Here is a 15840-nt window from a genome sequence, read left to right on the forward strand (position 1 = left end):
TTGACCTCGTCCAACTTTCTGACCAGGCATCAATGTAAGCTTGATAAGTTTCTAACCAAGTAAATAAGTAGTCTAAATAAATGTACAAATTCTTTACCGAAGCTTTATTGGATAAATGAACATGAAGATCATAAAAATTATCCGCCTCAATCGATTCAAGAGGGCGAAACAGATACGATCCAATAGTTCCAAATTCTTGTAATTCCTGAGTAATGTGAGTTGCCTGAAATTCTTGACTTAATCTCAAAGTTTCCATTTGCAATTTTGATATCATCTTCAGATCTTCATGTGTCAATTCTTCTAATTCATTAAGGTTACTGAACAAATCTAAATATAAGTTCTTGTCAGTATGCATGCACTGCACTAAGTCCAATCTTTGCAGCAAATATTTGGCATTGCTAGAAAGGGTTTGAGAGTCAGTTAAACTTTTCAGAAGTAACTTTAATAGAGAAGAATTGCGATTTCCAGCAAGTGAAATGATCATATCCAGTGTCGATAATAGAATGGTGTTGAAATCTACGGTATAATTCAAAATGACCATGTCGAACAGTCCAACGTAGTAAACGATTTCTCTGATGAGATTCCAAAACTTGTCCTTTTTCAGGACCTTTTTCGTGTACCATGATTCATCCACGAATAAGAGTATCTCATCTAGGTCTAAACTCTCGTATCTTGATAAACCCTGGGTGAAGTAACCCTCACATCTTCCCACAAGCCATTCTACTTCAAACACATGAGCCATCTTATTAACTTCCCTAAAAACTCTCATTCCTAACAAGTCAATACCACCAGAGTAAACACAATCTACAAAACACCTAACTGCTAATTCTTCAAAGTCATCAACATCAAGACTAGTTATTTCCAGGGTAGAAACGAGTTGTTCAATCACAGGACTATTGAAAGAAAGGATGAGTGAACTGACTTTCATCTCTCCACCACCCTTCAAGTTGAGAGTCATGTTACTGTGGGTTCTAGATCCGATGTGGTGTCGTCCAAAATCCATCGGGACCTGCACCAGTGGGGCTGCCATAATTACGTTACCTACGGAAGAAGAATATTTTATTGCAATATTATTGTTTCTTTGATTGATTCATTATCTATAATATTATCTATAATATGATAAAATGTGTGAGTACCTGTATGGTATATTATCGTCATTAAAACTGATAAGACTGAGCAGATAATTGTCACAAAATTGGTACAATATTTTTTTAAAATCCCGGTTTTTTCATCATTAAGTCAAAAATAACGTTATTTTGCCAGATAAAAAGTTCTAAAGATTATCAAATCTACAATCTACATTAAAGTACATTTACTGTCATGCCAATCATCAAGCGTGCATTAAGTTGCTATTATAATATATCATTTACAATTTACATATTTGGTACTTTTTGTACTAACTGACTTCAAAAAGCTATTATCCTATCTTTATATCATACAATAAATAACTGTAAAAACATCGAAAAAGATTGAAAATTAGTCACGAACTACTAAATTAAAGTTGAGGTCTGCAATAGTCGTGAAACTGAGATAAAATCTTGAAATCTGAAATTTGCAGCACTTTATCAAAATCAATCAATATGAAAGGCCTTATTTTATATTGGCCTTTACATCAATACAACAGGGATGATTAAAACGACCTCATGTCATATAATATTATCTATGTATTTTTCCTTTATTGAAACCAAATTAACATTGATAGGAGTTGAGGATTTGCATGGTTTGCTGTTAAAATGAAGAAAAGTCTAAATTTTCAAGAAACTGGTACATGCTAAAGATACAAATAAATCAGTACCTAACTAATTAAACCTTTCAGCAGTTCCTTCAATTTCTGATCAAGAATACAAAACAAGATCCAGCCACGAATCTTCAGCTATTATTTTATCTTCGAGACCACGGAGTGTCCAAGAATTACCATCACCAGACAGATCGGGGCACTTAATCAATTCACAAAAGCTTGCTCTTCTTGATAATTTGGAAGGTCTGCGAAAAGTGTTAAAGCTGAACGATAAATCTTTGACCTTGTGATTTTTAATCGCAGAGACGCAAACATGGCACGATTTTTGTGCATTTTCGATTTCTTCATCATCATCATCCCAGGCTTTTTTTACACGGTAGTTTATTTGCGTGCATTTAAAATCATTTTCAAGAGGCAATGTTTCTATGCTAGTTGTTGAATAAATGGGCTCTTTTTCTGCGTTCTCTCCCAAAACTTTTGTGAAAACATGGGTTGCTTTACGATTCAAGACAATGTCTCTTATAACGAAGGCATGTTTACACAATTTACCATTTTTCTCATTGTCAACAATTTCGGGGCATGAGCACAGATCATCTTGAAGAAGATCCAGTATTTCCTCGGGGAGTCCCCACGACTGTATGTATTCACCAGACACAGCATTCCAGATACGAGCTACAGCTAATTGGCTGATTGACCTCGTCCAACTTTCTGACCAGGCATCAATATAAGCTTGATAAGTTTCTAACCAAGTAAATAAGTAGTCTAAATAAATGTACAAATTCTTTACCGAAGCTTTATTGGATAAATGAGCATGAAGATCATAAAAATTATCCGCTTCAATCGATTCAAGAGGGCGAAACAGATACGATCCAATAGTTCCAAATTCTTGTAATTCCTGAGTAATGTGAGTTGCCTGAAATTCTTGACTTAATCTCAAAGTTTCCATTTGCAATTTTGATATCATCTTCAGATCTTCATGTGTCAATTCTTCTAATTCATTAAGGTTACTGAACAAATCTAAATATAAGTTCTTGTCAGTATGCATGCACTGCACTAAGTCCAATCTTTGCAGCAAATATTTGGCAATGCTAGAAAGGGTTTGAGAGTCAGTTAAACTTTTCAGAAGTAACTTTAATAGAGAAGAATTGCGATTTCCAGCAAGTGAAATGATCATATCCAGTGTCGATAATAGAATGGTGTTGAAATCTACGGTATAATTCAAAATGACCATGTCGAACAGTCCAACGTAGTAAACGATTTCTCTGATGAGATTCCAAAACTTGTCCTTTTTCAGGACCTTTTTCATGTACCATGATTCATCCACGAATAAGAGCATCTCATCTAGGTCTAAACTCTCGTATCTTGATAAACCCTGGGTGAAGTAGCCCTCACATCTTCCCACAAGCCACTCTACTTCAAACACATGAGCCATCTTATTAACGTCCCTAAAAACCCTCATTCCTAACAAATCAATACCACCAGAGTAAACACAATCCAAAAAACACCTAACTGCTAATTCCTCAAAATCATCAACATCAAGACTAGTTATTTCCAGGGTAGAAACGAGTTGTTCAATCACAGGACTATTGAAAGAAAGGATGAGTGAACTGACTTTCATTGCTCCACCACCCTTCAAGTTGAGAGTCATGTTACTGTGTGTTCTAGATCCGATGTGGTGTCGTCCAAAATCCATCGGTACCTGCACCAGTGGGGCTGCCATTGCTTCGTTACCTATGGAAGAAGATTATTTCATTGCAATTAATTACCGAAAAAAGGGTTAACTAAACAAAGACATACAATTATTGAATGATTACTTTATTATTGGTATCATGGGTCAATGATATTGTTGAATTTCTCACCACTTTAACTTGGAACTAAAGTCAAAAAGTGTGTCAAATAGTGTACAATTGGATAATTGTCCCGTCGTGAACGGAAACAATGAAAGACATCGCATACATAAGACATACAAAAGATATACAATATACATAAGATAAGACATACATAAGATATACACACTTGACACTGTATACATCAAACTAAAGACGCGCATGCAGTTATAATAAAAGTTAAAAACTTAATAGTTGTTAATAACTTTAGAAATTCACATTTTAAAGTCCCTCAAAGCTAGATCATTTAAGAAGAAAAAATGATCGGACCTAATTATATAAGTCAATTATCGATATCTGTATAATAAAAAAGTTAGAAATAGTAATGGACTCCAACAAGCAAGATTGACTTATCAATTAAATCGTTGAAAATGTCTATACAGCAAAAACCTGATTCACCGGAACTCCTAATGCAACAGTTGCCTGTGAAGACGTATATTTTTATTCGAAGATATGTTAAGGTTTGACTACATTATTTGAAATAAAAGAAAATGAATTTAATTTACTGAAATGATACAAACAATTTGAATTCAATGAAAAGTTGTGAAACCTATTTCATTGTAAGCTTATTTATCTCTAAAAAGAGCTGCATTATTAATTACACTATGATACAAATAAACAATGTCATCAGATTAATTATCAAATTTTTGCAAAATAAAAACATTGTTGTATTGAGCACTGAGCAGTTATAGTAAATTACTTAAAAGTAATTTACCATCTTAATAAAAGCTATCCAAATCAGATCTTAAACAGTTCAAATGGGTTACTCCATCTCGAACTGTAATTCCTTGATGGGCTGGAGAATTCTGTTCTCTAATATGCGGTCATCAAATAAGTGACAATAATAAGTAGGAAAAGAAGATACTTGAATGATAAATATTTTCAATCATAACGAATTAAAGAAATATATGATTTTTCAGTTAGTAAAATACCATTATGACCAAGCATTTTCCAAACGTCACCTCCACCAAAAATATCTGGGCGTTTAACCAGTTTTTGAAGACATGCTTTCCTTGGAACTGGTATTATCTCATCTTCGGACCATGCTCGGGAAGGCTCACTGACACTTTGTCCAGTAGCTTCGTCGATTTTTCTACTCTTGATCTTGCTGGGACTATTAAATTCAGATCCGTCAACATGATGTGTTTGGTCTCGTCTATAACCAACATGATTGACACTCACATGCCAATTTCCTCTGTGCACGGCTCGGACTTGTATACAATTTGGGTCCTCCGGATCTGCAACAGGTGAAGTTGTTATAAATTCTCTGGCGTACATTAAATTATTCTTTTTACTCGTCCATCTTCTTCTCTGAAAAGTATGTCGTTCATGTTGGTTACGGACGACATCAAAACCGTTCAGTCCACAGAGACCATATTTCCAACTATCACTCATTTGTGGAATTGAACACACTCTATTTTTAATAACCTCCAGGAGAACTGTTCTGGCAGTCCCCAAGATTGTATGTATTCTTCAGCGACTGGACTCCAGCGACGACTTTCAGCAAGTTCACATATTGATTTAGTCCAGCTTTCTGACCAACTTTCAACGTTAGCTTGATGACTCTCTAACCAAGTAAAAAAATGGTCAAAATAATTATACAAACTTATGACGACTGCTTTATTTGTCATTTTAGTATGAAAGATTTCAAAGCTTTCAGCAAAAATCAAGTCAAGAGGACGGAATAAAACGTTAGCATCGTATTTTTTTGTATCGAAATCGAAACCAGGAAAAACGTAAGGAAAACGTAAGTCTTTATTAAAATGCACTGTGTCGTACTGCAATTTCGAAATTAACTTGAAATCTTCAATAGAAGGGCTATTCAAACTGATAAGTCGGCTAAAAAACTCGCAGTAAAATTCTTTGTCGGTGCTCATGCACCTCGCCAAGTCCAATTTTTGCAATAAATATTTGGCATTGCTTGAGAGGGCCTGAGATTTGTTGAGATTCTGCAATAAAACTATATACCACGTTTTACCATGTACACCAGCAATAGATACCAGCTTGTCTATTGTTGTCGTAGGAACAGCTTCTAAAGCTTCTGTGGAGAAAATGAAGTGTGTTATAATCTTTTCCTTTAGTCCGAGATAGCGAATAGTCTCAATGACTAAAGTCCATATGCTATCTTTCTTTAAAATTTCATGAACAAACCATGCATCTTTTACTAAAATTAAAATCTCGTCAAAATCAGAAGTTTCAGATTTTGCGAGACATTCAGTGAAGTAGCCCTCACATCTTCCTGCGAGCCACTCAACTTCAAAAAAATGAGCCATCCCAATAACGTCCCTAAAAACCCTCATTCCTAACAAGTCAATACCACCTGAGTAAACACAATCCACAAAACACCTAACTGCTAATTCTTCAAAGTCATCAACATCAAGACTGGTTATTTCGAGGGTAGAAATGAGTTGCTCAATCACAGGACTATTGAGAGATAGAATGTGGGAATTGACTTTAATTTCACCCCCACCTTTCAGGTTAAGTGTCATGTCACTGTCACGGGTTTTGGAGTTGATGCGGTGTCGCCCAAAATCGTTCGGGACTTGCACCTGTGGTGCTGCCATTGCTACGCTACCTGCAAAATTAGATAGTCATAATACATTATATTAATTGTAACTTTACCCACTACCTTTAAAACCTTTAATACACCTGTAATAGTTCTCCAATTGAAGTCAAAAATTCATTGGGACTTAATCTACCATTGCTACAAAACCTGCAAAATAAATTGAAATACTTATTTAAGTTATATTGTGTCAATGTTGTAAAATCAGGGTTGAGACTATGTACCTGTGGACTGTGGAGTGTGGACAAACATGGACATTTAATTGAGCACAAGCTGCAAAGCTGAGGCCATTGTGAAGTTGTAACGATTCCACAGGTATAAAAGTAAGTGTAATGGTTAAGATGCTACAGAATATTTTCGGCTGAAATCATTAAATCATCAGTTGGATGGTCATGGTATTATAGAATGGAAGTAGTACAACATGAACATGCAAACAAATGTCAATGGCATGATACAGTCTACTCAATACATCACCGAGAATTGAAATATGATATCAAGAAAACAATTGATATCCTAATCACTAAGATAAGTGTTATGACGTTATGAATTTGTTGTGCACTGTTGCAGGCCATTTATAATCGAATATAATCAATGCGATGAGAACAAATCGTTATAGATTTTTAAATATTTAAAGTAATTAGACATGAAATATTTCGCTTGAAGTTTGAACGGTTACAATTAGTACAGGTTAAACCTTATTAATTTAGACGAATTGAATACCGATTATAGAACCAATACTATCATAAAGAGACAACATGTTATTAAATTCAAATAAAACTATTAGGTAACTGTAAAAATAATATCATTTAATAATCTAATCAAAAAGCGGTTAATGCAGACTAAGACTAAAAACGAATTTTCAAAATATCTTCTGACAATTCTTCGATACGTAAATAACGACTTTTTTTATGACTACTATGCTGTATTTAACTACTTTATAAATATAATTAATCTTCTAAAACTGTAAAAGAGTTGCCTAAACGTAATATTTCTAAAAGCTCATTAAAAACTACATAAGTACATTGCTATAAAGTCAACCTAAGATGTGTGAAAGTTCACTGTGCAGTTTCTGAAGTGGTAATCCAACAACATTAAAATAACACCCTGCTATCCTATCCACCAAGATAGCTCCCTTGCCTTGTATTCCATACCCTCCCGCCTTATCAAACGGTTCCTCTGTACCCACATACCAGTCTATCAGGTCAGGAGATAACTCTGTAAACTGTACTTCCGTCTGCACGTGGAATGTGTGTTTGATGTCCTGGTAACAGATACACACTCCAGTTAGCACGTGGTGGACACGCCCACTCAACTCTGATAACATGGTGTGCGCGCACTGCGCATCACTCGGCTTCTCAAGGATTTTATTGTCAATAACAACCACTGTATCAGCTCCGATAACTATAGCGTCTTTGTTCTTACCGAAAACCTCACATGCTTTACCTTTAGCTGTGGCTATAACATAATCTGCAGGTGTCGGGAAGGAGGATTTAGGGAGATTTTCCTCAAATTTAGAAGGGATTATTTCCGCTTTAAGTCCGATCTGTTGTAGAAGTTCCTTGCGTCGTGGTGAGGCACTAGCCAGGATTATCCTGTAATTACCAAATAAGGAATCTGTTGCCATCTTCCTGATCTAATAAGATAAATTATATGCATCAGTCGGTGCTTAATGAGAGCAATTTGCTTAATAACGAATTATTGCAATTTGTGTTTTAAATCTATGACAACTGTGAAAAGATTCTAATTTTTTCAGTCTAAGTTAATAATTGAACCAAAGATTGTCAATTCAGTAAAACCCTGATTTACCTAAGATCTACAATATCTCATACTTCATAGAGAGAAAACATAATATTACATTAGATTAAAACTATTAGGTTACTGTAGAAAACGAAATAAATCAATTAGCTAATCAAAGACAGAAAGACTGTAAAAATAATAAATATTAGCTTTAAAATTATTTCCTAATTCTAAAGGTTCTACCTCAATTATACAATTATACCCATACAACAATATACTAGATAAATGCTTTTTCAAAATTATAATAAATCTAAAAGAATACCTCGGTATAATAATTTAAAAATCATGCATCTGATTAAAATCTACATTTCTCCAAGTCAACCTAAGATACGTGAAAGTTCACTGTGCAGCTTTTGAAGTGGTAATCCCATCATACTGAAAGGACATCCCGCTATCCTATCCACTAAGATAGCGCCCTTTCCACGAGTTCCATACCCTCCGGCCTTGTCAAATGGTTCCCCAGTACCAATATACCAGTCTATCAAATCAGGAGATAAATCAATTAACTTAACTTCCGTCTGCACGTGGAATGTGTGTTTGATGTCCTGGTAGCAGATACACACTCCGGTTACCAGGTGATGGATGCGCCCACTTAACCGTGATAACATGGTGTGTGCACACTGCGCATCACTCGGCTTCTCAAGGATCTTATTGTCAATTACAACCACTGTATCGGCTCCAATAACTACAGCATCTGTGTTTTCACTGAAAACCTTGCAGGCTTTACCTTCAGCAGTGGCTATCACATAATCTGCAGGTGTCGGGAAAGAAGATTTAGGGAGATTCTCTTCAAAGTCAGAGGGGATTATTTCCGCTTTTATTCCAATCTGTTTAATTAGTTCTATACGTCGTGGTGAAGTACTGGCCAGGATTATCCTGTAATTACCGAATAAGGAGTGCTCTGTCATATTCTCCTGGATCTTATTAGAAAAAGAGGGTTTAGTCGGTGTTCAACGAGACCAATTTACTCAATTTATTAATTACAATTTGTTTTAAACCGCAATTATTCCTATGACAAATGTAGAAAATTTCTAAATTGTCAGTCAAAGAATCATTTCACCCCAGATTAGATATTAAGAATTTGAAGAATTTAAGTGACTGTTCATTGTTCAATTACCAATAAAACAATTGAACTTTCAAGAGAAAGTTCAGCACATCTCTACGTAGCAAAAGGAATCAACAAGTCAATGGAATCCAAAATGCACCAATAATTCAAAAAGTATAATCAGACTAGAGGGTGCCTATTTAAAGGACATAGATTGCTCGGCATTAACTGGTCTTATAATGACGTATCAACTTGTTTTCTGTTCATGTAATGAAGTGTTCTCCTCTTCTTGTGACTCCACTGGTAGTCCAACTTGACTTCCATCAGAATTTGTCAAAGAAATGTGCAACAGAAGTTTCCTATCTTTTTTATTAAGACATTTAAAATATTGAGGCGAATTCAGCAGAGCTGTCACAGAGTCATTCTCTTCAGTTGGATTTACGGGGTTCAAAACATGTTGAACCATTAACAAATTGGCAATTTCATTGTCATTGAGACTTTCTTTTAACATGGTTACGATATGTTCATCACAAGGCATGTGTGCTAAATAACTATACAAATACAGTTGTATTTCAGTCACTCTGTCGTAAGATGCTTTCTTTAGTTTACGTTCTTTTTGTAGATTTTTTTCACCGTATATTTTCATCCGAGGTGGCAGAAGAAAGCCGTAATATTTGAGTAATGATTTAAGCATGGCATGATCTTCGTTCACTTCAATTTGTTTCATAAACTCCACCAAGTCATTACAATTCTTACCAACTTTAGTCACTGTCTTCAAAGTTGCTATTGCTGAGTGAACCCCAAAAGTTTGAGCTACTCTGTACAATAGGTTGTTCTCCTTTAGTAGTTGGAAAGACATAGTCCCATTAACACCACCGAATAAAAGTCTGGGGGTACTCTTCCTTTGCAAAACCGACAATTCGAATTCCTCTATTATTGATACCATATTATCAGCTCTGCCACGAAGTTCTTTCCGGATCTGCTCTGAAGATACCAACTGAATCAAATTGTTCAAATCTTGAACAGAGAAATACGCGGAATTGTCTTGTTCGCCGTAAAGCTCCCTCAAAATATCAACAGCAAGATCCTCGCAGTCTTCCTTTTTGTCGTATGCCACAATCATCCAGAACTTCTGTTGATAAGAGTTAACAATAGAGTGATCTGCCAGGAGTCTAACCAGAGCCAGGATCTTACCTCCCGAAAGGAAAGGACACGTGTGGATGAGACAGTCGTCAACATAGTCACCTGCAGATAGATTCCTACCTTGTTGCAGGAGGAAGAGCATCACCTCGTGCAGGGTCTGAGATTCGTAGCTGTTTACAATTGCCTGTTTTATGAAATCTAGGTGAGTCCCTTCATCACAACATTTCTTTATAAGTTGTGCCATACAGCTACTTGATAGTGGAGTTATCAAAGCATTGTAGTCAGCTGACTGAAAAGATACATCCTTCAAATTCAAGACTCCCATGATCCATCCATCTTTAGAGATGTTGTTCCTGATAAAACTTGCAAAGCTGGGGTCTGAAACTTTGTTGATGAGAAGCGGAATCAGGTCCTTGATACCGAGTCGAACGAAAGCTAAGATAGCGTGGACGATGTGGGTTTGAGGAGAGGAGGAGGAAGATTGTCCAGATATGAGAGGGATAATGTCGAGTGTAGCTGACTTGGAGAGAGTTAGAAATGCGGTGTAGAATAGGCGGTCAGCTCCTGATTGGTGGAGATTAAAACAAACTTGTACCATCTCCTCCTCGGGTAACTGGAGAATATTGTTACTGTTAGATTGTCATTTTAGACTGGATGTTAAAAGCTAAAATTTAGAGTATTATCATACTGGTGAGAATGAGCGAAATTTCTTCGCAATTATATTTGTGACGAAACTTACAGATAACAATTTGCTTCCGTAAATTTTATTAATCATAGTTTATTAATTCTTACCTTCAATTGACATATGATATCATGAATTTGCTCAGGAGAATCGCATATGCCAGAAAGATGTTCAATAAACTCAGTGATACGGTCTGAAGCACAGTCTTTGTTCCGTAGCAGCAACTCAGATATAACTGAAAGGAGTGCTATTGTTTGATTTTTTAAATTGTTTTATTTGACTAGAATAAATGTGCGAGAAAGTTGAAAATTAACATTATGGCACAAAGATGAACGGATATTTTCATAAATACCTTCATATTTAGCTGGTTGGAAGAGAGCTAATTTAGCAGCAAGTTTTGGAATGTCAGGGAATTTGATGAGATCTATCACCACCCTCTTGTTGAAGGCGCCGTTCAAGGGTAACAGTGAAATACCCTTCAACAAAATGAAACAGTCTAGCTCTTCAACTAGAGTGATGTCCTCGAAACAGCTGAAAATGTACAGTTAGATTTAGATTAGACATAAATTCACAAATTTGCTAAGGTGAATCAAATATTAGGTAGATTTAGACCTTACTTTACTGTGCTTGTATAATTCAAGTCGTTATTATCTTCCGATTACAGCCTCAAATTTCAATTTTACACTCATTTGCTAAGACAAGTTTAGTACTATCGCTTTAAAAAAAAATTTGAATTGCCGAAGCAACAATCGGTATCAGTAGTAGTTGAACTGTTAATAATCTATCAAACAATAAACCTAATGGTAATACAAACCTGTTTGCTAAGTCCAGTCGATTATTTCTCATCCAGTAGTAAGCTACAGTTATTCTATCTAGATTAGTGGACAAAGGAAAACTTTCCAGTTGTATTCGCTTCTTTTCTTGCATTTCTGTTATCTGATCTGGCGGCCGCTTTTGGTTGCGCATATCACTGGAAATGTTATAAGTTTATATTATTGTTATATTATATATAACCTGTTATTGTTAATTGATTTAATTGTTATTTCTAGTATCAATGCAACAGTCAAGGTTAAGATTGCTCATTAATATTTATCTTGGGCGATATAAATATTAATGTTAAATATTAGAGCACATTTGTGTGCTCTAATGTGTGCTCTATGTCTAGAGCACATTTCCTACAGTCGAATCAAATTCCATAAAAGCTGGTACAAATAAAATATGCCAACCTCAAGGAGAACTGTGTAATGAGCCCAGTAAGAATAGTAGTGCTATCAGAAGGATCCTCCCTGATCACCCCTCCTATAACTTCTTTCAGTTCCTCCCAGCTCCTCTGATGGTACGGCTGTGTCAACAGTATTTGTAGGGCAGCTGTTTTATCTCCATGAACATGCAAACTGTTAATAGTCTCTTGAATGTTAAGGTCTGTTGAACTGGTGAGATATGCCAGCCAAGTCAGTTCTGCTCGTGTTTGTGCGTTAGGAGGATCTAAAGATGATATTTGTCTGTGAAAGTTACGAGCTTCTGAGACGGAGTGGAATGTTCGGAGGTGGGTGAGAGTTTTAGAACATCTTTGGCAGAGAGATTTAGCGACATGTCGAGTGCTGTACATCCTAATGATATAGTCTTTGTTATGTTACTTCAGGGTAATATGTGTCTTATATTAATATATAAATTGCACAATTATCATGGCCTAACTTAGAAGATGACAATAAGTTTGGAAATTTTGAACCAAGAACAATTTTAGGCTTCCGTTATTTCGGAGAAACTTTTACAACTTTGCTGAGTTTTCAAAACTTTATAATATGAAAGAATGAAACGTCAAACTTTGAATATATATCAGTAAAATCCTGGGTTCGGGCAAAAACTTATAAATTGTAAAAGAAATAGAACACATGTATCGAGAAGGTGACTCTTCGAAAAGAATCTAAACGTTTCTGGCTAATAATTTAATTTATGAACAAGATTGCCGGCTCAATATAAAATTAAAATGTTAAAGCAGATTTTCGGGGAAAATTCAAATAATTGTCAAAATTTGACAGCCCAATACAGCATACATAAAATCTTATTCACTGATAAGTTCGCCAAAATACGCAGTAACAGTTTTCACTCTCCTATTCAAAAAGTTCTGCTCAATCTCGACTGATGCACCAGGCAGTGCTAAAGAGATCACTTCATCTGCGTCAACGTTCCGAGGTAAGAACAAGGCAATATTCTCCGTTATCTGACATGTGACATCAAATATGTCCTTACCATGGGGGGTCATGTGACGCAGAGAGTAAACATCTTGTCTCAGGTATTCAGGTCCTCCCCAGGGAGGGCTGAGAAACACACAATCTGCTTTCAAAGTAGGGGCTAATTCCATGAAATCTCCAACAATAAACTCGATCCTATCTTCAACACCATAAACTGCAGCATTGTGCTTGGCCAGCTCTATCTTCACAGGATCAATGTCGATGGCAATGACATGGTGGCAAGTCATGGCAAGTTGGATAGTATTACCACCTGCCCCACAGAACCCATCAATAACCACGTCACATGTCATGCGGTATGCTATGTGCTGTGCAATACGTTCTGGAGTGACACTGTGCCAGGATTCCAGGTCCATTTTGATACCTTCGTCAAAAAGAGAAAAGAGCCTGTATCTTTGTGACCAGTACTTTTTGTAGGCAGGTCCGAGAGGGTTTTTAGTGCTAGTCGAATCGGTGGTAGATATTTCATTAACGTCTTCATCCACGACGGGATCAGACACTTTGTCTTCTGGCAGCTCTTCATGATTGTAGCCATTAACTTCTTCGAGTTTTTCATCAACCAGGGATGACTTTTGATTTTCATCTACATTTACATCATCCTCGTCACAGTCACTATCAAAGAACACGTGCAACTTTGGTTTATTTTCTATCGTCCTTTTCCTTTTCTTCTTAGGAACGGGAACTTTTAAAGGAGCATTGTAATCTTCAACAAAACAAGACTGGAAATTGTAAGGCCGTTTTTCACCAGGATGGAGCGAAAAACCCTTCTTAATCAGAGAAGAAGTCAGTTTTCCGTTGTAATCATGTTTTGGTTTCGGAGTACTGCAATTTACCAAACTTTTATCCATATTGTCATCTTCGTCATTACACTTATCATTCTCCTTTGCTAAATCGTCTTCTTCAACTTCTTCTACTTCAGCTTCGTTAACTTCGTCATCAATATCAGATTTCTGGACATCACTCTCCCCTTTACTGTCGAGACCTCCAGCAGGTGAGCTTAGGATAGAATTCCACTTGTTGTACTGCTTGTAATAGAAATCAGCTTGATCTAAAACATGCTTGTCCCATTCTTTTAACTTCTCGTCTGTCCAGATATTTTGAGCTTCTAATCGCAGCTTCTCGATTTTTTCATTTTCTGCATCCTCACCGCCCTTTAGCTCAGCCTCGTGAAGTTTGTTAAACTTTCGATATTCAGGATGGTCGGAGAGCCAGCTACTCCAAATCAAATCTGGTCCATGAGTCTCCCAGTAAGACGCCCATGTCATCTGCTCAATGTTAGCATCATTATCCATAATAGGAATCCCTTCCCCAGCTACCAGCTGGTCCATAGAAACGTCAAGGTCTGCATTATCGTCAACTTTCTTATTCGACTTTCTCCTTTTCTTTTTTCTTTTCTTCCCGCCATTAATATTTCCGGTAAAGTTATTAGGTAGTCCCATCTCTGTCATGAGTAGTTCTTCTGATTTAATATCTGTTTCTACGGTTTCCTCCTCTACAATATCTGGAGATTCAGCTGCTGCTTCCAAAAGAAGCCTCTCCTCACGTTTGCAAAACTTCTCCCAAAGTTCAGTATCAATTAAGTAAGCGTTGGTTAGCAACACTTCAGTACAAAAGTAACTTGTGTCTTGTTCTAGTGAGAGATTCTCTAGCTGCCCGCACAAAGGTTCTACAGTTTCACGGTTGTAAATGTAGATCTTTGCTAGAGGCAAAAATGACTCTTCCATGTCATCACTTACCTGAAAGCATATAAATTAAAGTAATTATCAAAATATCAATTAAAATGTACTGAAGATGCCAGAACTGAATGAAAAACCTAAAATTTCTGAATTAATATTTAAACATCATTGGATATTAGAGTCTAGAGAGTTGTACCGTTTTAACACAATTGAAATTCTTGATCACTATTAAAAGAATATCATTAATCACAACAAAAATAGAAAGTTAATATAATTCATAAATCACAACTCCAAAAAATGTCGCTTGCTGAGAGCAAAACTAACTGATTGCAAATCTTTCTTATAAATAAAGTATAAAGCCCTTCTAGAGCTTTAGATTATAATAAGAAATCCTAATTTCAGTGGCTAATATAGTTGAGGGCAAAAATTTAAACTGTCTGAAAGGTAAATTTCCTATTTTAGATCAATGCATATTCATTTCTTACTGTAAATTTTATTAAGGTAATTTTTAAAAAAATTAATTTCATACGAGTGACAGTTGCACCATAGTGAATTATGAATATGAATTAAATAGTTTAGCTCTGAGCAAGCGATCTGCATAAACAGTCAACTTGACATAATTCTATGATAATCGGGTCCAATCAAAAAATTAATTAATTAAAAACATACACATTATAATTTGGAAAACTCAATCAAAAGTATCATACAGTTTTTAAAATAGAAACAATCATAAAGCAAACTGCAAATTTAAAGATAACAAAACAGATAACATGTACCAAAGGGTTATCGTGGGATCATGGAGACATACTCTTCCAGATTCATCGGCAGTAACCCCTCGAACAGCCCATCAACATCTTCAGAAATATATTCCTGCAAGCTTAAATCCATCTTGATCATATTCCAGCAGTGAAAGGCCGTCAATTCTTTTGCTGAGGCGTTGTTTCCAGGTTTCTTTATTATCTTTTCAGGTCTGTCAATATTTATACCGTCTTCTTCAACACTAGCTTGCATATTATGAAAACCACCTTCATCTTTAATGACAATATCTCCAATCACTTTAT

General features: G+C 35.9%; 4 protein-coding genes across 4 annotated transcripts; all 4 read right to left on the reverse strand.

The window, feature by feature from the left end:
* Positions 1-6735: 6735 nt before the first annotated feature.
* Positions 6736-7833, reverse strand: LOC134811668 (dTTP/UTP pyrophosphatase-like). The gene has a single exon (XM_063818694.1). It carries the CDS (start codon positions 7809-7811, stop codon positions 7221-7223), a length of 591 nt encoding a protein of 196 aa, XP_063674764.1. The 5' UTR covers positions 7812-7833; the 3' UTR covers positions 6736-7220.
* Positions 7834-7991: 158 nt separating this feature from the next.
* On the reverse strand, positions 7992-12480 carry LOC134811055 (uncharacterized). Its single transcript, XM_063817766.1, has 5 exons — positions 12081-12480; positions 11669-11824; positions 11207-11385; positions 10965-11089; positions 7992-10785 (listed from the first exon to the last, which is right to left on the reverse strand). Exons 1-5 carry the CDS (start codon positions 12461-12463, stop codon positions 9277-9279), a joined length of 2352 nt encoding a protein of 783 aa, XP_063673836.1. The 5' UTR covers positions 12464-12480; the 3' UTR covers positions 7992-9276.
* Positions 8302-8892, reverse strand: LOC134811056 (dTTP/UTP pyrophosphatase-like). The gene has a single exon (XM_063817767.1). It carries the CDS (start codon positions 8890-8892, stop codon positions 8302-8304), a length of 591 nt encoding a protein of 196 aa, XP_063673837.1.
* A 176-nt stretch (positions 12481-12656) lies between the features above and the next one.
* LOC134826660 (uncharacterized) lies at positions 12657-14856 on the reverse strand. Its single transcript, XM_063839124.1, has one exon. It carries the CDS (start codon positions 14825-14827, stop codon positions 12917-12919), a length of 1911 nt encoding a protein of 636 aa, XP_063695194.1. The 5' UTR covers positions 14828-14856; the 3' UTR covers positions 12657-12916.
* Positions 14857-15840: the final 984 nt, after the last annotated feature.

The sequence above is a fragment of the Bolinopsis microptera genome, chromosome 2 (genome assembly GCF_026151205.1).
Source record: "Bolinopsis microptera isolate Bmic1 chromosome 2, MBARI_Bmic_1.0, whole genome shotgun sequence".
NCBI classification, from domain to species: domain Eukaryota; kingdom Metazoa; phylum Ctenophora; class Tentaculata; order Lobata; family Bolinopsidae; genus Bolinopsis; species Bolinopsis microptera.

Bases quoted from the DNA above. Each gene is read 5' to 3' on its own strand.
- LOC134811668 (XM_063818694.1), bottom strand. From the start codon at position 7,811: ATGGCAACAGATTCCTTATTTGGTAATTACAGGATAATCCTGGCTAGT.
- LOC134811056 (XM_063817767.1), bottom strand. From the start codon at position 8,892: ATGACAGAGCACTCCTTATTCGGTAATTACAGGATAATCCTGGCCAGT.
- LOC134811055 (XM_063817766.1), bottom strand. From the start codon at position 12,463: ATGTACAGCACTCGACATGTCGCTAAATCTCTCTGCCAAAGATGTTCT. The intron at 11,825-12,080 runs GTTGGCATATTT...TAACATTTCCAG, and splicing joins ATTACACAGTTCTCCTTGAG to TGATATGCGCAACCAAAAGC. The intron at 11,386-11,668 runs GTTTGTATTACC...GTACATTTTCAG, and splicing joins CGACTGGACTTAGCAAACAG to CTGTTTCGAGGACATCACTC.
- LOC134826660 (XM_063839124.1), bottom strand. From the start codon at position 14,827: ATGGAAGAGTCATTTTTGCCTCTAGCAAAGATCTACATTTACAACCGT.